Raw genomic sequence first — 25,035 nt, forward strand, 5'->3', positions numbered from 1 at the left:
CATTAAGCAGGTCACACCTGGTAGCCCAAACAAGTGGAAGAGGTCTATGAGAGGCTACAGATGCCCTGCAGGATTCTATTACTGCTTACAGAAATAGGAGACAATTTCTTTTGTCCCCTCATGTTTGAACTGCTATCTTCTATTATATTGCTAGATGTCTTAGCCAGAGCAATGATGAATCACAGCTAGAACTGTAACTTTCTTTGAAAAGGTCGAAAAAGGTAAACAGAAAAAAAGATGACTAACAAAGATAGCACAGCCAAACCCCCAAGAAAAATCCTCATACTGTAATGAATAGATTATTGCAGATCTTAGCAATAAAACCTGAGCTGATGAAATTTTATTCTTTCAGGAACAATTATATTCTCTGTTCCTTTATCTTTCTACCAGAAGCCCTCTTTATATCACTGAAACAACACTCTTAGGTAGCTGGGTTATTCATACAAAATGGGGGAAAAAAAACCTAATTCATGATAGATAAAATCCGAGTCACTTTCATATAATCCACATTCAGACATCAAAAGCTGTACCTACAGTAAGCCATTTGAAACATATCTAAGAAAGACAAGAAGAGAGCATGCAAATATTGAATTACATTTAATAAAACATTTCAAAGGTGAGAAGCCAGAACTCAGTTGTATATGAACTGGCCAAGGACCTGCAAGCGAACAGCACTGACAAGAGACAGTCTCTCTCTATACAGTTTATTTGTTCAAACAGACCTCAACAAATAAATAAGGAGGGTCTGAGAGTGGTAAAATACTGGAACAGGTTGCCCAGAAATGTGGTTAAGGCCATGTCCCTGGAGACATTCAAGGTCAGACTTGTTATGTGGCCCCGGGCAGTGTGATCTAGTTGGAGGTGTAACTTCTCACTGCAAGGGAGTGAACAGAATGATCTTTGAGGGTCCCTTCCAATCCCATGCAATCTGCAAGTCTGTGAATTTGAATAGTTGAGATATTCATAGAGAGTTTTACTTTGGTTTTAGGGTGAGGGTTCTCATCTCAAAATTCTTCCCAATTAAATGAGGGATCACTTAACCATGACGCAGACCCCTGAAAGAGTCACTCAATATATGAGATTGTTCCTATCTCACACTTCTCAGCAGTGGCACTTTCACCCCATGGGCTGGCAGTACAGTATCACAGCTGCCTTCCTCATCAAGGACCTTAAACAGCAGGTGTCCCCCACCAGCTGCATTGGGTATGTGAGCATCTGGAACAGGAGAAAGACAGGCTGCTGTGCTAAACCTGACATTCAGACAAACATCTTCAAACTCTGTCAGGTGAATGACCCCCATCCCTGCCTTTAAACTCAGCTCACCAGGTTCCTCTTCTTTCGCTCCCTGTCCTCTTATCAGACTGGTAGGAGGAAGGAATCTTTGCTCCCCTCTACTGCTGCTTACACAGAAGCACAGCACTTCTCCTCACTACAGGTAAACTCTTATAAGTAAGCCTACAAATTAGTGAGTTGAAAGGCCAAACTTCTCTGACAGCTTCATCTAAGCCACCAAAGCCTGCTTAGTGCAAAACTCATTGCTGAAGAGCTTCCCATACTGTTTTTCATTGGCTCCTTCCTGCGCTTAGTGCACAAGACATGAAAAGGGGAAAGGAGTGACAGCTGTTTTGGAAATTTCTATGATTCCTGTTTCAGATCTGTTTAGAATCTGTTTATTTTGCTATAAAAGTGCAAAGAGGCCCTGGCAGACATCAGCAAATTAATTATTTTGCATGCATTGTGTAACAGCATTCATTAGTTTTACATGAGTGGGGAGAGGTCAGTCAAGAATAGAATCCCATTGTGTTAACCTTCAAAGAGTTTGCCATGTAATTGAATGCAGCAGGCCTAGAATAAAGGAATTAAATATGCAGGCAGAATTAACACTAATGGTTTGCAAACATTACATTGCAAATATCTACAGCTCCTTTGTCTAAGTTCTTGGGTTGAAATCTTGGGGGAAGGCGATTAGGTGAGCAACAAACCCAGTGATGTTTCAGGAGGAATACTGTAGGAATGTGCATAAAACACGTGGAGACAAAAAAGAAAAAGCATAATGGGATCTGAATGCTGTGGTGTATCCAACTTCTTGTGTATTAGCACAAAGATTTACAATGTATATTAAGCAGTAGCCCACGTGTGACTTTCTGCTGCTGTTTCCTGCACAGGAAGCATGCCACATGGAGCGCCACATGAGACACGTTTTAGCAAATGTGGTGAAGTTCTGACCACATATATCACACAGCTAGCTTTTGTTCTGCAGAACAATGAGAACACTGGGAGTCAGTAAATGGTATGATTTAAATGTGAAAACAGCTCCCTAGAATGTGCTGAATCCATTCCGCGTTAAGCAGCAGGAGAACATCGCCATTCAGTGTTCTGGGTCCATCTGTTGGCAATATCATGATGGAAACAGCTTTTTAAATGCTATTTTCAATAAGCTGTCACACAACAGCTTGTTCTAACAATAATCCAATACCTTTCTGTTTGTTGCCACCTACTATAAAAAAACAGCTTAGAGGGAAGGAGGCATTTCAGTACTATACTGATGTTGGGTGGGAGGGACAGACTACAGGAACAAGCAAAATGTGAAACAACTATAAAAATAGAAAAGGATAAGAAGCTGTTATTTTAGACCCCCTGAAATCTAGATTTAAACCAGAACGTGCAATCCAGCCTCCTGCAGTGTCAAAAAGGGATGGCCTGTTATTTTAGACCCCCTGAAATCTAAATTTAAACCAGAACGTGCAATCCAACCTCCTGTAGTGTCAAAGAGAGATGGTCTGCGCCAGCCAGTCATTAGAACTGTTGTGCCTTGATGTTGCCAGATATAGAAACCAATGGCTGCCAGAGACAAATGGCAGGTGCACCTTCTTATCACCTTTAATCCTGCAAGACCTTCTGATCTGTGTACTCCAATGAGTACTGACAAGAAGATCCATCTCCATCGCTGTGATATGCCCACTTGTGTGGCACTAAAGCAAATCTGTTCTATACAATAGTTACCAAAATATCAGCTTACTGCTCAAGTATAACAGATATCAGCCACACACTGATGATACAAAGCCTGCAACCACTGGTATCAAAGGGGTTCAGTTGCAGAGTTCAGCTCAGCCACAAAGAACAGACAGCTACATTTGAACTCAGTAATTGGTAGGAGAAGAGTAGATAGGATTTTTTGGTTCACATCAAAAAGGTTTTACAATTAGTTAGTTCAGTGTGTAGTTCTCACAGCTAGCTCTGACATACCTAATGCCACAGAACTAGATAATTCCCTGCAGTTTCTTTTAACCTAAAATAAACTCTATATGGATTATTTATTTTAAAAGGCTGTGCTCCTTAAAGAATTACAAAAGGAACTTGAGCTTCTCCACACACTGTCTTTACCAAATACTATTAGAAATACATATAGTTAGGAAGGATGAAAGCTGAGAAGCATTACTAGACAAGAAAGCAAACTAAAAAATGGGATGAACCATTATGGGACCATGCAAATGGAGATACAGAAAGAGGAAAGAAAATCTGAAAGCGTAAACAGGGAATTAATGCTGATAAAAACTGAAGGTAAACTTGGAAGAAAACTGATAGTACATAAAAAAAATCAAAGTACTTGTCATGGGTTGAATCGAATCTGTTGATGATATTAAATACCACACTGCCATCAGCCAGCTTCAAAATGCAAGTGCTGGCTGGAGCAAAGTGTCATGGGGCTTGAAGTTCAGGTTGCAACATGAGATACTTCCTGTTCTGGTTTCTGTTGGTTTTTGGGGGTGTTGTTCTTTTTCACTGAGCTGGGTACTATATGCTTGGGTAGAGGGAACTGCTTTTATCACTGGCTTCTGCTGCTGCTTTTCTGCAAACAGGCTGAGGCGATTGTGCATTGTAGAGCTTTCCAGTAAAACTCTGGATCTCAACACAGAGGGTTTCGGCTTTTTGTTACCTTCCTTCCCAAGTGTGTGGATGGAGAGGGACTTGGGCGAGTGGACTATGTGAAGACTTCATTCATCACTAGTGCTGTAACAAAAATGCACTGGCAAATTGTGGGGCTCATTCCTAAAACATTCTACCTTCTTCACCTCTCAAGATTGCTGCCTAAGAACAAAAAATATTTTATGTTCTGCCCATATGTGTATAGTGATAACATCCTCCCAGAATACATGCATCACAGCCTGCTTTTGAGATGAAAAATGCAACTAATAAGAGGTGAGCACCTACCTGAGGACGTATAACTTTCACTATGTTTTTAAGTGCAGTGTCTGGTGATGGAGGAGAGCAGTCAGGTGTTGGGCCTGTAGAGCTGTTTCTACGGTTACCAGATCCTGGTGCAGTAATTGCTACCTGAGGTGCATTATCTGTGAATAAAAATAGCATTTATATGAGCTTAAAAATACGCCACACGTTTCTAAAAATAACTAAAAATTCTTTTGAAAACAGGATGCTGCTCAGAAGATTATTTCCATTTCCAAAACCTACTGTAACTTAAAACCTACTGTAATTTAAAAGCATTTGGTAAGACATATATTGCACATCTACACTGAAGTTGGTCAGGCCATTGGCTCGTTCTGTGCTGGGGCAGGATACGGCACTCTCTTCACACCTAAATAAAATGAGGCACAAACCAATCACAAATGTTTTACTTTCATTACCCTGAATTACTGATTGTGAACCCAAGCACTATGATTATAAGAAGAATGACTTGAAAGGAAGTTTTCAAAAGGAACTCACACACACATCTCATCCTAAGATGTGCAACTCAGTTCAACAGGTTATATAAACACATACCTGATTTAGAGCATGCTAGTAGCTATCAGCAACAACTTTCATGGACATCATGAGCATCATAACTGATTAGTAAAGATGGATTACATGAAAATATACTCAACTCTCAACCGAAACTTGCATCCTCCACAGAGCTCTGGGCTGCAATTACCACCTTTCTACAAGTGCCTCAGCTATATAACCTACAGCTGGCCTATAAATGCCTACACACCTGGAGGTACTTGGGAAGCTGCTGCCTGCCCATAGTTTGCAATGCTGTTAGCATTTTATGGCATTTTGAAGGACCATTAAAGGGGTTTGAAATATCATTTTTACCTTCTTTAAATGCTCTTAATACTGTTTTAACAATGTAAAGTTAGTGAAAATCAGGTCAGAGGATATAGAAAGGACTATAAAATAAGACATAGCTTCCAACTGTGATGGTAACCAAGCATCTGAAAGACTTAGCAGGAGCCCAATAGCTCCGTATGACTTCATGCCTTTAGAATTCTATTAGTAAAGAAATGCCTTAGTTCAGATTCTAGGGGAAATCCTATTGCCTGTGCACAGTGATGGTGGTCTTTACAGCCTATGGGAATTTAGAGAGCTCCTTTCTTGGTGGGTCACAAAGACATGCCCTCCACATTCCCAAATATGCTACAACACCTGCAGCTCTGCATTAAGACCAGATCTCATGTCTGTGGGCCTTAATTGACAACCTGCAGAGTTCACAGAAGAAAGCCTATTTATTTGTAATTGTGGTGGATCTCAAATATGTGCTTCCACTATGTGGGTGAATCCTCTCCATTAAAAACCAAACCCCAAATAAACAAAAGCAGCTCCAGTGCTGTAAACTGCAGAATTTTCCCTAACAAACTTCTGCAGGAGCAGACATAAGCTGCACAAGTCACAAATGGCTCTGTGAAAACAATGACAGAAGCTTCTTCCTCTCAGTCCTACCAACCAGAATGAACTGTGGAAGTGCTACAGAGATATCAAAGGGAAGGAAATACCCAGTCAAATTAACTTAGCTATGTTAGGATAAAGAGGAATAGTTGAAGGATGTAAACTTACATGGAGGATTCTAATACTCCCTGCAGGAACACTACATTATCTGGATGAGGTCTTAAAGTTTCTAGTCAAATACAAACTCACAAACTGTTCTTCCAGAGCAAATATCAGGCTGGAACAGTCAAGCAATAATATTGCACTTAATGAAGAATCTAAATGCACGTTCAGGTGGCAGTTTGGCAGACATCCAAAGTGGAGACATTCTGTAGATAACAGATGTTACCTGATGTCTGACAGTGTAAACCCTTCCTGTCATAGAAACAGACAATTCCAACTCTTTTTTTTGGAACAGTTATCTCATCAAAGCTTCCAGTCCTTTAGGTATGCAGTCTTAGCACACAGAAGAGCTCTTCCTGAATCATCATGAGTGTGCACAGGAATCTTGGATTTGAGTTAAACAAATTTTGACACAGCCTTAGAAAGGAATGCAAGTGAATCCTCATATTAACATCCCTGACGTGGAAGAATTCTAACAGCATTCCAGAAAGCCTTAATTCTCTCCTGTCTGACCTAGTATGTAAATGTCAATTCATGCGCTAGATGTGAATGAGTATCCTGTGATTTGAAAGCCCAGCTTATCAAATGAGGGACAGGCATCTGACATGAAGGCCATACCATACTCTTTGGAAATCTCATAGTGAGGATGCAGGCTAAGTACGTGTCAGGAGCATCTTCATCAAGCTGAAAGTCTCATTGGCCTTTTCTCCAGAATAAGAAATATCATCTTCTTTCACTCTATGGACAGACTCATCAATAGATAATTAGTAAGGACCTTCAGAGAATTGCTTTGGGAGCCCTGCACTGCTTGTGGAGATACCAAACACGGGACTGTAATGCTGATGAGATGTGGTAATAGAGGCACCACCTAGGAAGCTAAGAAATTACTTCTAGAGTGAGGAATGTTCCACTCAGTTCTAGCTAAGTGTACTTAGTGCACTTAATTACTTACTAGTGTGAGAGTGAAACAGAATGATTGTCTCTGACAAACAGCTAAATCCATAAAGAACACAAATTCCCTGTTACTTCAGCAGCCCCTGCATTTCTGTCCCTGTTCTTTTGCTGTGCTTAAGCACAGCTGCCCCTTAGCTATTTAGCACATGAAAGCCTTGCAAGTAAAAATCAGCCTTGCAGATGCATCACTCATAGGACAGACAAGAAAGAAGCACAGATTGGTGCTGAAGGTAATTAATACAGTTTTCTGCCCACCACTTCGTTCTGTTTCAAGGCCTCATCGATAGTCACCTCAGCTTACTTTGCCCACACTTCAAATATTCACAAGTTGGTAACACAGGGATGCAGTTACATGAGAAAGATTTTGCTCTTTCTGCAGGAAAGACTTCTTGTTAACTCCCTTCAGTGATAGGTTACTGAAGACTAGGTTTTGCCCCTAGACAGTCCCACCTGAGAAGCATTGAACTGACTCAGAGTGGCATTCCTTGGAAAGACAATTTATCAGAAGACATTCAGGAGAGAAAGAAGGAAGGTTATATGTTCCATTAAATGTGGCTGGGAAAAGCTTCTCCAGCTACAGTCTGTGCATGCAACTATAACCAATTCAAGAACAGACAACAAGCAATAACCTCAAAGAAGATTAGTTAGTCATAGAATCAATCATGGAATTATTTTGGTTGGAAAAGACCTCTAAGATCATTCCAAGCAAAATGAAGTGTTAATACAAGAAAGGATCATGCTTTCATAATCTAAATAAATAAAGCTTTGCAAACAATAACAATAAATCCAAGTATTTTCCTTTGAAATAAGCATTCCAGAAAAAAAAAAGCCAGCTGCTCAGTATTTGATGCCTTCCCTCCTTTCTCAAGGGAATAAAGTGTCTGACATGTAATGGTTTCTTGTAAACAATTTCTTCATTGTGGACAGCTGTTTATTTTCACAGTAGGATCTTCCCATTAGGCAACAAATAATGATTTACTACCTGGGTCTGCTCCACCAGAGACAGAACATCACCATCAAATTAGTTCCTGCAACCCATTTGGGCAACTTCTCTGTTTATGTATACCGCGCTCGCAGCTTCGTTAGGAATTGATTTGAATATATTTCCTTTTGTGATTAAATGGTATAATAATTACATTTTCATTTTCTTACTTCTTTCCCTGGCAACAAAACTAAAGTGAACATCACAGTGGTAATACTGTAAGCCTCAGTGGAACATTTCATGGCAAAAAGAAAATTGAGAATCTACCAAATTTACCTAGGAAAGATTAGCTCCTGTGCCGTTTGTGAGTGGTGCTATAGATGGGGCCAGCAGGGAAGTATTTGTGGTTGTCATTCTCTTGTAGTTCCTGGCTTAAGTTGCAATAAATGAAGAGATGTTTCTGTGCAACTCTGATAATATCAGGCTTCGGGGATCATCTGGCAGCTAAAAATTACAGAACTGCCACATACTCTAACAATCTTCCCTCCTGTTTCCATCATACCTGGGAAACTGTCAAAAGGGATCTGTAATGGGAGCTCATTCTGATTTATATTACTGAGGACTTCCCATCCTTTATTTCAAGGCAAGGGAAAAAGAATAGGAGATATATAGATACATATATATATATATATGGATTGCCCAGGGAGGTGGTGGAAGCCTCATCCCTGGAGGTTTTTAAGGCCAGGCTGGATGTGGCTCTGAGCAACCTGCTGTAGTGTGAGGTGTCCCTGCCCATGGCAGGGGGGTTGGAACTGGATGATCCTTGAGGTCCCTTCCAACCCTGACAATTCTATGATTATATTATTCTATATATACACATAAATAAATAAACAAACAAAAGTTATGTTTTCTATGTTCAGAATAACCAAAATATATATATATATTTTTTTTTTTTTTTTTAAGGCTAGATAAGCTCAGATTTTAGGGTAAGTGGACTCATCAAGTGTGGACTATATAACCAGCTGCACTGATTTACATCCTGGCAAGTCATACTAATTTGCTTTGTTTCTTAGTTGATTGATTGGCTCAGCATACAAGGTTCTAGAGGACAGAAAGTGCTAATGTGCCATCATGATCACAATTATCACTAATCATCTCATGGACATAGGAAAAGAGATGACGATCACATGTCTCACAGGATTAGATAGGTTTCCACATCTTAGAATCATAGAATCGTTAGGGTTGGAAGGGACCTCAAGGATCATCTAGTTCCAACCCCCCTGCTGTGGGGGGGCTTAATCTCAATTTCCAAAATTCCTGATCTTACTTTTCCCAATTTTTTCACACATCTACAGTAGAAGCAGACTCAGTATTTCCTACAATGGTTACACTAATGCTCCACACAACCTGCCTCTGCATATTAGTCTTTTCCTTATGCATCAAAAAGCTTTGATTACAAATGCTGCCATCATTGCTTGGGAGGTGAAGATCAGGTTTTCAGACCTGCAAGCTGGGATTTCTTGAAATCCAGTTACATTTCAGGGAGCATGATCAATTCCTTTTTCAGTCCCTGACAATCCACTAAAAGAGTATTAATTAGAATTTAGAATATATTCTACATTTAGATGTGTTACCCTGAAGAAACATTGGGTCACAGAAACAAGCCCTAAGCTTCATTAATTATACAAAGATATGCATTAGCTTTAAATAGAATCCAGATAGCTAGAGCGCAGACACTTCTGTTGTAGACAAATAGGGCACGATTCAACTGCCAAAGCATTGTTAGCTAACACCCTCTCAGTGGTCCAAGGATATTCAAGAGGCTTGCAGGAAGTATGGAATTTCACTGCCTTTCTAAAACATCAGCTTGGGACACCCAAATGCTTATACGTCAATGGACAGCTAAGTATGAGCAGCTAAATCAAGGGCCTAGAATTATGAGGGATGAATCCCAACTCACAGTCTTACAAACTGTGACCACTGCTCCCAAAATCTCTTTTGTTTCTAAATGTCACATATGTTATTTCTAGTATCATGGTAAAAAATTACAGGAATATTTTTTTTTCTTCTCAAGTGTGCAGGGTAAGAGGAGAGGAACAGAAGAGGGGAGTGCAAGGAGCTCTTGTACATGGATTTGGTGACTGCTTTCCACTTGAAAGGGTAATTCAGATTTGAGTTGGGAAAGAGCAAAATTAAAGCGACCATTTCTCTATCCTAATATATTGTAGGAGATTCTTTTACTCCTGTCTTCTACTAAGATGTTGGACAAAACCAAAACCAAATAACTATTTAACTGGATCTATAAAAAGTAATGCACTGGGAACTTTGTCTTTTACTGTGCTGTGTGACATCAGTAGTCAGTGGGTTATTGTCTTCTTTCATATGGCATACTAGATAGAGAAAAAAGCCCTTATGGCTAGTTATAGACCATATCCCTACAGTCCAGCAAGCGTTTAATCAAAAGTTTCATCCCCCTATCCACATACTGTGAGGACAAACTGCTCACTGGAACTGTTCTAATAAGATATTTTTTGCTCCTAATATACTCAAAGACATTACATATGTATAATGCCACAATATTAACTGTGGGGCAGATACCAAACAGACCAAGCAGAACAATTCCTACCACATCTCAGCAAGCAAAAATATCAAAAGCCAAAAGTCAGCTCATATTCCAGAAATATAGTTATAATTACATTTCACCTCAGAGAGAAACCTTTGCAAATGGAACACATGGTTAATCTGTAGTTTTCCACTTTACAGAAACATGCTATTACCCTTCTCAAAATCTACAATTATGTCTGTATTAGCTAGTTCTTTTTTTATATATATATTTCCTCTTTTTTTTTTTCTTCTTTTTTTTCTATTTCTACAATTTCATGTCATGGCAATGGATCAACAGATCACAGCAGCTGATCCTCATGACACTTCATTTGGAGTATATGTGGGTTTGAATTTTTTAGGATATAGCATTTTATTTATTCTACCAGACCCCCATCATACATGTATCTCATGGCTTCCAAAAGGACCCTATACTTTTGTTAACCACCTGAAACTGAGCTTCAAGGTCACTTCCAACCCTTAGCATTCTGTGATTCAGATCAAAAAAAGTCTAGTTTTTGTGCTCTAGTAATAATCTAGAAGCAGAACTATGCTACACATCTAATGGTAATGTATTATATTTAAAACCTCTGAAAGTACAAGACTAGACTCAAACAAAATGCACAAAGCCCCAAACATTGTGATCTGAATATTTTCTGTGAAGATAGCACTACCTAGGACACAGTCTCAAGCTGCGCCAGGGGAAGTTTAGGCTCAAGGTGAGGAGCAAGTTCTTCAAAGAAAGAGTAATCGGCCACTGGAATGTGCTGCGCAGGGAGGAGGTGGAGTTGCCGTCCCTGGAGGTGTTCAAGAAAGGATTGGACGTGGCACTTGAAGCCATGGTTTGGTTAGTCATGAGGTGTTAGGTATTAGGTAATAGTTTGGACTTGATCTCTGAGGTCTTTTCCAACCTGGTTGATTCTATGATACTTAGGCTCAGTTTATTCCTCATGGGTCAATATAGGCTGATGGGTTCCACCAGCAGGATATTCACTAGGCAGAAGCCCCAGCCAACAAGTAGAAAATAAACTAATAAGACCCAAGACTGAGCAGAGTAGGTCACAAAATAGTAGGAATTGCCCTGATTTTATACAAGGTTGTTCTGTATAAGATTTCTTGGATATCACATGTGAGAAAAGTGTGAGGGCTCCTGTAAGTGGTGGACCCATTGCAAAGACCCACAGCAGCTGCATACTCTACCTTGTCAGGCTGCAGTTCATAAAGAAATCCAAGGAATAAAAATGTAGAAAATCTCCTGCTTTGTCAGGCAGATAAAACTGTTCATGTTCGATATTAGCCCCAGTTGAGGGACTAAGGCAATTTTCCATAGTATCAGGATTCAGCTTTCAAATTGTTTCAGCTTGACTAAATCCCCAAAGTAAATCTTCTCTCCTAGACGATTGTTCAACATGGCACAAATCTACGAGCTACAGATAAGGACAGTGATGTATTCCAGGGTTTCAAGGAATGCACATTACAAGAGACATTTCGAAAGAGCAGATGGAACAGTGCATAATAGAATCAGTAGGTAGCTACACTGGATCCACAGAGAGAATGATTGGACTAAAGTGTTTGAATTTGCTCTTTTGAATTTGTTTTGTTTCCCACACACTTAAACCTGAATAACCATTGTTCTGAGCAGGATTGTAAATATATATCTGCAACAGTCATGTTGAAAGCACTTGAAGCTATAACTGGCCCAGTCTTGGATGTAGCTGCTATTTCAGGATTGTGTTTGGAATTAATTACCAGTGAAGTGCATTCCAGTGGCAGCAGGGGGTCTGCTTAGTTGTTTCTGCATCATCTACAAGAGTTGTATATGAGTATTATCAACTTTTTGTTTCCTCTAATCACCCACCTGCACAAATAGACTTTGGAACTGCTTCAAGCTTGCATAACCCTTGTAATACCAGGCAACTGTCTGGAAAAACATCTCTCATTAAGTACTAATGAGAGATGATGGGCGATTTCCACCATTTCCTGAGTAACCTTTTGAGACTGCCTCTGCAAGCTGCTGATGTCTAATTGAGCATTCAAAAACAATGTTACACAGGTACCATACACTTATTTTTTGTGTGTGTGAAATGGGATTTTTTGTTGGCTTTTCCATACTTAAGAAGTCTGCAGTGAAAGGGCTGCTCTTATCTGTGATGTACTTCATGCATTTCTACAGTTGCCTTGTCTCAGCACATAGTCATCATGGTTTGGGACATTCAGTGGTAGTTACAGGCGCCAAAATATTTTTGTTTATTTCAGTCATTCACTGGAAACTGAAATGCCTACTGGTTTTGTACAATACCCAAAAAACAAAACAGCAAACCACCCTTATAACAAACAAACCAACAAACAACAAAAGCAAACCACGAAAGACAGATACTAGAGATGTCTGTGCTTATTTTGAAATGCAACTTGTCAGGGAGAGGCCACCGAAGGCTATCATAAGCATGACTCAGTAGTTCACAAGGCTTTTGCTATAAACCCAAGAGAATAACCAAACTGTGTTGTGCAGAAAAAGTATCACACTATTGCAAGTGCAACTGACAATTGGTGAATCAGGCTATATTTTCAAATTATCTCAGAATATAAACTGCAAAAGGTGATGAGAGTAAGTGCTCTCAACTCATTTAGAAAATACTGATTATAGCCATTCTCCCCAAGAATCAAGCTCAGTTAATAAATAATTTAAGCAGTCTTGAAGATAAAGCTTCCAATATGCATCTGCCTTTGGTGGCAACAAAATGCAGTTTATGGAGAAAACTTGATTTTCATGAGCTTCAGTTGGTTTGAAGTGTCAATTAGCTAATAAAGCTCTTTAGCAGAACGCTGCAGTCAAAAAGCTGACCGAAATATCTTCAAGCCAAAGGAAGAAGAGAAGGATCAGGGGTGACCTCGTTGCCCTCTGCAACTACCTGAAAGGTGGTTGTAGACAGGAGGGGGTTGTCTCTTCTCCCAGGCAACCAGCACCAGAACAAGGGGACACAGTCTCAAGCTGTGCCAGGGGAGGTTTAGACTCGAGGTGAGGAGAAAGTTCTTCATTGAGCGAGTCATTCGTCATTGGAATGGGCTGCCCAGGGAGGTGGTGGAGTCACCGTCCCTGGAGGTGTTCAAGAAGAGATTGGATGGGGCACTTGGTGCCATGGTCTAGTCATGAGGTCTGTCAAGACAGGTTGGACTTGATGATCCTTGGGGTCTCTTCCAACCTTAGTTATACTGTGATACTGTGATACTGTGGCTAGAAATGGTGCTTTACAGTGTTTCAGTATCCAGTCATCCTCATTTAAAGTATCTAAATTCTTTTAGCAGAGAGCTCAGTTCTCACTCTACACTCTACTCTCTCACATCACATTTTTGTATTTAATATATATTTACATAGGAAAAAATATTTTGTTCCAGATTCCAAGTGTATATTGGATCCAGCGTAACAGAGATCTCCTTAAGCACAAAGAATTTCTCCAGCAGATATTGTGCACCAATAACGCATTGTCTTAAAAGTCTTTGCTTTTCAGTTTGAAGGCAATACAAAAACACCTGTATCAGAGTGCTCCAGCTATCTGCTCCAATATGTTGCCCTGATACTTTCCAGATGATTTGAGAGAGATAAAGGGAACAATTGTGGGCAATTTTGGAACAACACAATCCAGCTGAGCCATTACAGCACTGGAGTTTTTAGCAAATGAAAAAAACCAACACTTGATTGCAATTTTAATTCCCAAATGATTATTTTTGTGGGGGGAGTAATTATCATGTCATAATTAAGTGGAAGTATGAGGGGTTTGCCAAATTTTTATGGAGAAAATTGTGGCTCAAAATTATTCAACATTCCTAAACTTCAAGTCTTAAAACTGCAGCAAAGAACTGCAATTAAATGACACAGGAATACAGGTAAGAATTCAGTCATAGAATCACAGAATCATAGAATCAATAAGGTTGGAAAGATCATCGAGTCCAACCTGTCAGCCAAGACCTCATGACTATTAGACCATGGCACCAAGTGCCTCGTCCAATCCCCTCTTGAACACCTCCAGGGATGGTGACTCCACCACCTCCACCAGCCCATTCCAATGACGAACGACTCTCTCTGTGAAGAACTTTCTCCTCACCTCCAGCCTAAGCTTCCCCTGACACAGCTTGAGTCTGTGTCCCCTTGTTCTGGTGCTGGTTGCCTGGGAGAAGAGACCAACCCCTTCCTGGCTACAACCACCCTTCAGGAAGTTGTAGAGAGCAATGAGGTCACCCCTTAGCCTCCTCTCCAGGCTAAACAACCCCAGCTCCCTCAGCCTCTCCTCACAGGGCTGTGCTCACGGCCTCTCACCAGCCTTGTCACCCTTCTCTGGACACGTTCAAGTGTCTCGATGTCCTTCCTAAACTGAGGGACCCAGAACTGGCCACAGTACTCAAGGTGTGGCCTAACCAATGCAGAGGGCACAATGACTTCCCTGCCCCTGCTGGCCACAATATTCACAGAAAATTCTAGGGTTTCATTATTATTTTTTTCTCACCATAATGTAAGAAAGAAAGAGATGTTACAAATAATGGAAATCATCTTGGAGAAAAAATTTCTTTCAGCCCCAGAAATTCTAGTAAGAAACTAGCTCTAATTGTGCTATATTTTTTAGTATGTTCCAGCAGGGAGGGAATGATATCTGAAAGGAAAAGGATGTAGAGTGAACAGCTGGAGCTAGAGTGCAAAGAATGTTTTAGTAACAGTTGGGTTTAATACCCTCATCCAGAACAAATAATACTGCATACAATGATATATGACATTAGAGAAATATAACACACCCTGCCCCACAGCAAAAAACCAAAATATGAAATGGCCTTTCTGAAGAATTTTCCTGCTTTCTGAAAACAATAAAGCAACCAAGTGTGAAAACACTCTTTCATTTGTTTTCTTCCAGATCTGCCTCATTTGAAGGTGTATCAGAAAGAAAGAAAAAAGACAAGGCCAGTTGGTATTTCCTTGCAGTAGAAAATTATTCTATCATTAGCTGCCAGTAAATACATTATGCTGCAGAGGACACAGTCTCAGGCTGTGCCAGGGGAGGTTTAGGTTGGATGTTAGGAAGAAGTTCTATACAGAGAGAGTGATTGCCCATTGGAATAGGCTGCCTGGGGAGGTGGTGGAGTTGCCGTCATTGGGGGTGTTCAGGAGGAGACTTGATGGGGTGCTTGGTGCCGTGGGTTAGTGGTTTAGGTGGGTTGGATTGGTTGATGGGTTGGATGCAATGATCTTGAAGGCCTCTTCCCACACAGTTTATTCTATTCTATTCTATTCTATTCTATCTGCAGGTCTGTGGACTGGCAACACAAACCCATTCCCATCCCGTTTCGATGCGCAGCAAAGCACATCTCTTGCACACCTCAGATTTCTGTTTCAAGGTGGCACCAAAATGAAAACGGAAAAGAGCAAAAATGAAATCTCTGTAAAGTCATAGCAGGAAACGTTTTGGCAGCAAGCTACGTGCTGCCATCAGGAGCAGCAGATGTGAAAAGGGAGACAGAAGTAGAGAAAATGGCAGTAAATTAATGGGGTTTTAACTTGAAATGGAACAAGAGGGAATGTTGTGCCTTTTTTTTTTTTACAGGCTGCACCACTGATTATCAGCTCTAGGAATCAATGTTTTTCGATTTTTTTAATCCTCTCTGACACCAAACAAAACAAATAAATCTGTTCATTATGCACAAAAATGGTTTATTTTACCAATTGCTTACTATTTTCACAAATATTTTCATTTTAACCACATTTAGGAAACTATGCCAAGATTTCTGCTTTCCATATGGGAACCTACGGGAAGGCTGCAGAGGGACTTTTCATAAGGGTGTCTAGCAACAGGACAAGCACAAATGGTTTTAAGCTGAGGGAGAGCAGGTTTAGTCCAAATCTTAGGAAGCTCTTCAGTAGGAGGATGGTGAAACTCTGGAGAAGTTGTGGGTGGCTCCTCCCTGACAGTGTTCAAGGTCAAGTTAGATGAGGCCTTGAGCACCCAAGCCTAGTTGAAAGGTGTCACTGCCCATGGCAGGGAGGTTGAAGTAGATGATCTCTAAGGTCACTTCTAACTTAAGCCATTCTATGATTCTATGATTCAGATCAATGCCAAAATAAAATTATTAGTGTATATAATTAGCTGACTGCATGACATAAGCTAAAGTTGCAGCCCAATTTCAGTGCAGTCAGGTATCAGCAACAGAACAAGAGGACACAGTCTCAAGCTGCACCAGGGGAAGTTTAGACTGGAGGTGAGGAGAAAGTTCTTCACAGAAAGAGTCATTGGCCATTGGAATGTGCTGCCCAGGGAGGTGGTGGAGTCACCATCCCTGGAGGTGTTAAAAAAATGATTGGACATGGCACTTGTCACAAGGTGTTAGGTATTAGGTAATAGGTTGGACTTGGACAATCTCTGAGGTCTTTTCCAACCTGGTTGGTTATATGATTCTATGATCTCCTAAAGACTGTCGGTCAGGAGGACCACCAAAATTGTTTCAGTTTGTTTGGCAGCGAGAGGGGGGAGTTGCTCCTGTGCTAGGTCTAGTAGAGGTGTAGAAAAGCAAGCAAGGTTACCAACTGCATTCATATCAAAGCCAGTGACTTCACTGCAATGCTTGGAAAAGCACAGTAACTGCGTGGCAGTAGATGATCCCTACAGACCAGAAATGATGGAAATCAGGCAGTGGGGAACAGGTATGAATATGAATGCAGTGTATAGCTGGCCTTGAATCTTTTGACACATTATTTTCACCATATAAAACCTGAGTAATTCAAACTGATTTTCTTGGGGAATCTATCAGTTTAAGGATACTTTCTTCAGAAACAATTCTTAGAGCAGAATTGAAGCTTGTGTGTGTTTGCAAAAAAGACTGGAAGCAGGGGAAAAGGACAAGCTGCAGGGCAGGTATCCTGAAAAGCTGATCTTTCTAACATTCAGTCCGTCTGGAGCTCAACCATATTACTGACAGAGCAGGGAAGGGATTGAGTTCACATTTGTTGGTCCGTCAAGGAGCTGGGATGCAGATAGGATGTGAAACATTGGGAGCAGCCCTGTATAATGTTCTCATGTGCTATGAGACAGATATAGACACTCACATTATAGCCTGGTACTTAGAGCTCTCACCTTGATCCCCCACATCCCAGATAAGTGCCCTGATATGAGACATACAAATAGAAAGGAATTGCCCAAGCCATCAAATTTAATACCTGCATCACCTAATAAAAACTATGCTTCAAGGCACCTGTGGACTACACACCTGTTCAACATCTATACCAAATCAAAAAACACTCTCTAATAAACTGTATTAAACCTAGAACTTTTTGTACAAAATGTGAAAAAAAGCCTGGAAAAAAGCCTGTGCAAGGAACAAGAGGAATCAGGAGCATTGTTAATATCATAGCTTTCTGAAACAGCTGAGAATGTCTACTTGATCCTAAGATGTGTACATGGCAGTGTCTAATGATTAGTCATTCAGAGTTGAGCATCATCACCTAAAATTGAGAGACTAAATAGTGAAGAAATTCATCCTCCACAAAAGATAGCTGAGTTTTTTTGTAGGCTTCAAGACATACCTATATTGCATTTCCAGAGCTTATGAAAGCCACTTCAAGGGTTTTTTATAGTACTTTAACCTTTTTTTGCATTATAGATTCAAGTCAAGTGAAACACTAATTCTTGAGCATTGGAGCTCTCAAATTTTAGGACTCAGCTTCATCTTAATGCAAAAGAAGACAGTAAGAATGAAAAGTATAAAGTCAAGATGACTGGTTCCTCCTAACTGTTAATATGGAGTAAGATTCAACCTGAAAAAAAACCAACCAAATGTAGAAAATTCAGTTTAAGGTTTGTAGAAAATTTGCAGGTGCACCAGGAGATATACAGTATTAGCTAAGTCATAGAATGGTTTGAGTGGGAAGGGACCTTGAAGACCATCTAGTTCCAACCCCCCCCGCCATGGGCAGGGACACCTCACACTAAATCAGGTTGCTTAAGGCGCTGTCCAACCTGGCTTTGAATGCCAATCCCATAGAGGGTTATGTTCATTACACAAGCTTACATTCCTCCAGAATATACCAGGTGCATGTAAAATGTAAACAGATTAATGGTTAGATGAAGTTTTCCTGTTACCCATCATATTAGCAATTTAATGGGGCTTTTATAGCAGTTTTATTCCTCATCTGTCTACTGAATTATTGCTACTTACAAAAGGTAATATCACTTACATCTGCTCAATTATAAAACAATCTCAGCAGCATTTTGAAGCACAGGCATTACTTACTACAATGGAATATGTTGCATCCAGTCTTCTCTATTTCACAGAATCACAGAATGTTAGGGGTTGGAAGGAACCTCAAAAGGTCATGGAGTCCAACCCCCCTGCCAGAGTAGGATCACCTGGAGTAGGTCACAAAGAAATTCACCCAGATGGGTTTTGAACATCCACCGAGAAGGAGATTCCACAGCTGCTCTGGGCAGCCTGTTCCAGGGCTCTGGCACCCTCACAGTGGAAAAGTTTTTCCTTATGTTCATGTGGAACCTCCTCTGCTTCAGCTTGCACCCATTGCTCCTTGTCCTATCATTGGGCATCACTGAGCAGAGCCTGGCTCTGTCCTCCCAACATTGCCCTTCACATCTCTATAAACATGAATGAGATGACCCCTCAGGCTCCTCTTCCCCAAGCTAAAGAGCCCCAGCTCCATCAGCCTTTCCTCACAAGGGAGATGTTCCACTCCCTTCATCATCTTTGTCGCTCTGTGCTGGACTCTTTCAAGCAGTTTCTTGAGGTCTGTCTTGAACTGAGGGGCCCAGAACTGGACACAATATTCCAGATGTGGCCTCACCAGGGCAGAGTAGAGGTGCAGAAGAACCTTTTTCTTCTTACTAACCACACCCCTTCTAATACACCCCAGGATGCCACTGGCTTTCTTGGCCACAAGGGCACATTTCTGGCTCATATTTCATCCCCGACTCAAAAGCACTTGCAAAGGATGCTGGAAGAAATAGTCATTTAACAAAGAAAAAATTCAAATCCTGCTAAATAATATTTGCATGTGGGCTTTAAAATGCAAAATACCTCCAAATAATTATGTTCCTTAAAATTGTTGTCTTCATTTGAAAAAGGGATTTTGTCTGACAGCATGCAGTCAAGTGTATAATGAGATCATTCTAGATGGTAATCACACCAGGATGGATGAAACTGAGTGTTGGTCAGAATGCATGCACTTTAATGAGCACTTATTTGCAAAATAAGCCCCCAAAATCCCACAAAAGCTATTTTTTTTTTCAACTGTACTTTAATGAAGAATAATAAACATTAGTGAATCACCAGAAAATGTTTAACATATGTCAAGCAGCAGCTTTTTCCTCTCACAATGCAGAGAAAATGTGAGCTACTCCCTTTGGAAAGTGGAATTACTTTAACAACATTAACATATTTACTGGAACATACTAGATGGGTGGAGACCTGCAGGTATTTTCATAATGAACTGGCCACGTGGTATCAGTCTTCCCCGTGTGCTTTAACTTCAGAAATGACAGAGTATTTTTAAGAATAAAATTTCACTGTTAAGGATGTTATCAGTGGAGCTCATGATGGGGAGCAATTATCTTTAATTATATGCTAAAAACCTCTTAGAGGGATGATAAGGTTGCAAAGGAAAGTACATTAGAGCTGTGGTATGTAAGATTTGATGTGGCTCGTGCTACCTCAATTCAGCTTCTTGTGCATAAGCAATCTGAAGAAGTCTTTAATTCTGATTATAGTACTGTTTCTCCACAAGACCTCTGCTGCATCAAGGACATAAAGGAGTAGGGCAAATGGACAATGGAAGAAACCAAATTATGGTACATTACTCTAGCAATAACATTAGAAAACAACAGAGATGTGAAATGTTTTCCCTAAATGTGAAACAGAAACTCATATGAAAATATCAAAAGAGAATGTTCAATGAGACTTACTAAAGCCAGATAATTTTGATCAGCAGATCCATGCAATTTGTATTAAAGGGGTTTTAAAAGATCTGGCAAGGTGTTATCTCAACAAATGGTGCTATTTCTTAGTAGCACTAGGAATATTGTTAAGGTTTTAGAAGACTAAAAATGCAGCTAATGAAGTAACCTTTGCAAGTTATAGGCTTTCATTCTGACACCAGGAATAATGGAATAGCTGGTACGGATCACCATCAATAACAAATGAAAGGGACACAGGTCAGGCAAATTAGCATTACTTCAGGAAAAAGTGGATCTTATTAATGTGGTTTGTAAATGAAATTATAAGTTTGTTTAATACAAGCATGGTTAATTTGACGTTCGCCTTTAGAATACATTTGGGTTATTAAAATTAATTAGAGTGGTCTACGTTTGCCACTGAGGTAATTAAGAGAAGTTAATAATGAATGGTTCCAGCATGAGCATGAGAAGAATCCACTGTATATATATTGCTTTACTTTTCTGTCCAGACTACTCAACTGAAAAACAAAGGAACAGTTTTATCCATCTCTCATAGTTTAACCACAGCCAGCATCTAAGCACCACACAGCCACTGGCTTACTCCATCCCCTCCACAGTGTGATGAGGAGAACTGGGGGAAAGAAACTCCTGGGTTGAAATAAGAACAGTTAAATAATGAAAATAAAATATACTAATTGTAGTTAATAAATACTAGTACTGAGAAGGAAAATAGCTAACCAGAATATCTCTCGCTTTATGTTTCAGCTCCTTGCCTTGTCTTTGTCCTTTGCTTAGGGGCAACACACCACATAGTAGAGGATGCTTTTACCCACTTGATAGAATCCATGTCTTCGATGTAACTGGGTAGAGTAGTTGCACCACAGGTATCTTTAAAACTACTGTCTTGGGAATTGCTGACTATGCAGTGGCTGACAGCTGAGCATCAGTGAGGACCCTAAGGATTTATCTAATTTCTCAGCTGGATTTTGCAGAGAGCACTGAGTTCTGCATTGCTCCAGCTGATGATGGCTCACCAAGCCTTTCCTCAAACTGCAGCCACTCTAAGCTAACAGAACTGGTAAAAATAGGTCTTTGAACTAGAACTTCCTTATCCAAGCATGACTTTCATGTGGTTTACAGACAGCAGTCTCTTTTCCTGTTATTGAGATTATTGAGACGCTGTATTAAACCCTTGATTAATCTTCATGGACAGATCAGCTTTCCCAAAGGAGAATTTTTTTCCCCACCAACTTATTCATTCAAAAACCCCACAAACAAACAAACAAACAAACCCCATAATTAAAAAAATAATATTAAAAGTTCTCTCTAATTCCTAATGATACTCAGTGAGACCCCAAAATATATTAAGTAGTACTGGCTAAGATGCAGATTGCCACCTGGTCTCACTCCTAGGGCCTTCCTGCAGCAGAAACTAGAGAGGCAGACTGAAAGAGATAGAATCTCTCTAGTGGTTATGGACATACACGTAACTCCAGTGAAAAAAACCCTATGTATTTATTAACATTTCTCCTGTAATGCTGCTTAGATTTTGTCTAATATTTCTACTCTGTGTGCAGGAATGGAGTATGGTACAAAATATCCAAGCAACCAACGTTGCCAGTTAAGTCTATAAGGGTCTTCAACAGCACAAGTCCAAACACAGCATGGTTTTTCACCTAAAGTTCTGCTGCCAGTGTTTTAGATGCTAGCTAACCGATCAAAACCACACTAACTTCATGAAGATACTTGGAAGTGCCCATTATAGCATTAGAGCTATCCAGTGCCTTGAGCTTTAGCCATTTATTAGAAGCTTACACCTTCTCCAAGATGATTTGTACCTATAGATCGCAAAATTTAATCACATCCTTAAGATCAAAAGGGTAATAATAATAATGCATGTCTTATGGACTAATAAAATTTTATGGTTATTTTGCAAGGTTTAATATGTCACATAATTATTATTTTTTAATTGAAAGGCAGCCTAACAATTAAAATTACTAGTAGAAATAGCTAATTTAAGGAATAAGGACACTGCAGAAAGATTAGTAAGATTCATGAATCAATTTCTTTATGAAATTGATTTTTTGAGCTTGGTTTATGAAATTCACACCCAAATTTATATTTTACCTAGCAGGAGCAAAAAAATAACAGTCTCACTGCAGTATTTCAGAGTCTTAACTGTTAGTTTAAAACCAGAGATAATGAGACAGAGATGTTAACATACTCTGCCAACCTTGTCCTATTAATCTAGGGTAGAAACAAACAGCTTGACCTGAACTCAGACATACATGCAGTCTTTTTCAGTCTTAGCTCAAGCAGCTGCTTTAACTAATAAGAGTGATTGGCCATTGGAATGGGCTGCCTGGGGAGGTGGTGGAGTCACCATCATTGGGGGTGTTCAGGAGGAGACTTGATAGCGTGCTTGGTTGCATGGTTTAGTTGATTAGGTGGGTTGGATAATAGGTTGGATAGGATGATCTTGAAGGTCTCATCCAACCTGGTCTATTCTATTCTATGCTACTCTATTCTATTCTATTCTATGTTTTTGCATATAGCCACAAAACCCACACAACACAGAATTTCAGAAGTGGAAGTAACAAACTTCATAGCTACTTATATTTCCTTTCTGTTCCGTTCTTCTCCCTTACATCTAACAATCATTTACCATTTGGTGCATGGAGAGTTTTTTATCCTCTACTATTTCAATAACAAGATCCAGGAAATTAAAAATCATATGGAGAACTACAGAGCAGTCTGGGCTGGCTTTGGTTGGTTGGTTGGTTTTGCCCTTTTTTTTTTTAACCTAGTAGATCAGAGAATGGTGACTGGCAAAGGGACTATTGCCAGCCTGTCAGGACTTTACTGGCAGGGCAGATAATATTTACAACATGCATCTCTACAGCTAGAAAGGCCAGCAAGAATGACCTTGCCTTTCTAGACTGGAAAGGAAAATTTTCAATCACTGAGTACAGTCAGCCTCATTTCTGCTGCCAAGAGGTAGCAATGCCCCAGACGGCAGGGAGAGTTGATCAGAGTGTCCTACCACCTAGGGAAAGAAGACTGACAGATGCAATTTTATGTTCAAAGTGCTGCCTCATGCTCTGAAAATATTTCTACACATGATGTAGTACAGCAATTTGAAGCAGTATTCCTGAAATCAGGGTGTCCCTGTGATACAAACCCAGGGAAATTCAGGGGAAAAGGCATGCAAAGTAGACGTTTGTTCTAAATGCACGATCTCTGTAATCACACATAACTTATTCAAGCAATAAATCCATATGAAGTGGCAGGCTGACATTCGTGTACAATAATGCATGGTGTTAAGTACCTTATGAGTGATATGGTTGACTTCATTTGGGCCATTTGCAGTATAAGATAACAGCCAACATGATTACAGCTATGGCTTACAAGCCAGGCCAGTTATCTAACCACTACATTTATAGCTTAAAATAAAATCACATTTTGGAATCTGCTTATCTAAACAGCCAAATGTTCTTTGCAGTATAATGCCAAGGAAAACGTCGTAGTGGCATATGGAAAGCCAAGACAGAAGGAATTACAGTACATTTGCATTGTCAACTCATTGACCTTGTTAGATCTTATAAAGATGATGGGATTCCCCTTGAATGTCCTTGCAGCTTCCTTGGTTATTCTCTGGGTCTCTGATACACATCATGTTTAACCATACACAAGCACAGTTCCAGATTAAGCCCCCCAAAATGTTCTTCTTAGCATCTGTTTTTCAAACTGAGCTTAGTGGACTTGCTATGCTTAAGAAGAAATGCTTATGTTCAGCAGACAGCACACTTCCAAAGCCTGGTATTTTAACTACCATAAAGTCTACCTTTTAAAAAAACCACAAACTAATTACAATGGAAAGCTTTAGAGTTGAGTCCCATTGCTGTGGAGGCAGATAATGAACTGCCTCAGCTGATTTATTGGGTAGGGGTATGGCAGTCTTCCCATTGCAGTAAGAATGTTTATGGTGATTAATCAAGTAGAAGTCCAAAAACCAAGGTTAATTTGGCATTTTCTTCCTTTACTGAATGACAACCTGTAATATTATCCTGCATAGTCTGCTAACTTTTTAGATTATCAGAGCCAAAGTAAAAAAATCAACAAAATAAACCTCCAGCCACACAAGCAGCTGTGCTGATGTTTGAGTCAGATTCTGGTCCGTGTGCAACTGTTTCATAAAGATGTTATCCTATTCTGTGCCATCTCTTAGATCACTGTTCATAATGCAGGTTCCCTCAAGTCTTCTTTAGCCTAAATTTTATGGAGAAGTGGGACTTATGATCCAGTCCAGCACACCTTGCAGCCTCCAAAGATGTATTTCATCTGTATATACTATGCCTTCCAATACTAGTTTGGCTGTGAAATCAAGAAGGTGATTCCCCTTACACAGACTAGACAGGTAACATGGCATTAGTCAACAATCATCTGTCATTCTTGTGTGTTTTCCGAGTCATGACTCACAATCAAGATAGCACAGGTCAAAAAAGTCAATTGTCCATTTCAAATAGGTCTGAGCAGCTGAAAACTGTCATTTGTCAAATCAGACTCTCAGTCTAATTACTTACAGCAGCATCATATTCTGAAATTCCTCTACCAGGTGGTGACTAATGAAGAGTTCAAACAAGGGTGATGGAAGAGAGCATATCATTTTGGAGAACATAAAGAGAGTCCTCACGGATAATATCATTCATCTGATTCAGCCCTGGTTTTGAGATACTGTGACTTATTGCTGTTAAAGCCTGTGTAATACAAACAGCAGGCTGCCAAACTGTCAATATTTCT

General features: G+C 40.0%; 1 protein-coding gene across 13 annotated transcripts in view; it reads right to left on the reverse strand.

Annotated features, from left to right (window-relative positions):
* ANKS1B (ankyrin repeat and sterile alpha motif domain containing 1B) overlaps window positions 1–25,035 on the reverse strand; it is a 414,109-nt gene that overhangs the window by 275,653 nt on the left and 113,421 nt on the right. For all 13 annotated transcript variants that reach the window (XM_054167872.1, XM_054167864.1, XM_054167871.1 and 10 more), the window contains one exon: window positions 4,213–4,349. In XM_054167872.1, the coding sequence (XP_054023847.1) occupies window positions 4,213–4,349 (137 nt within the window). The remainder of the gene's footprint in view (window positions 1–4,212; window positions 4,350–25,035) is intronic.

Source organism: Dryobates pubescens, chromosome 15 (genome assembly GCF_014839835.1).
Source record: "Dryobates pubescens isolate bDryPub1 chromosome 15, bDryPub1.pri, whole genome shotgun sequence".
Classification (NCBI taxonomy): domain Eukaryota; kingdom Metazoa; phylum Chordata; class Aves; order Piciformes; family Picidae; genus Dryobates; species Dryobates pubescens.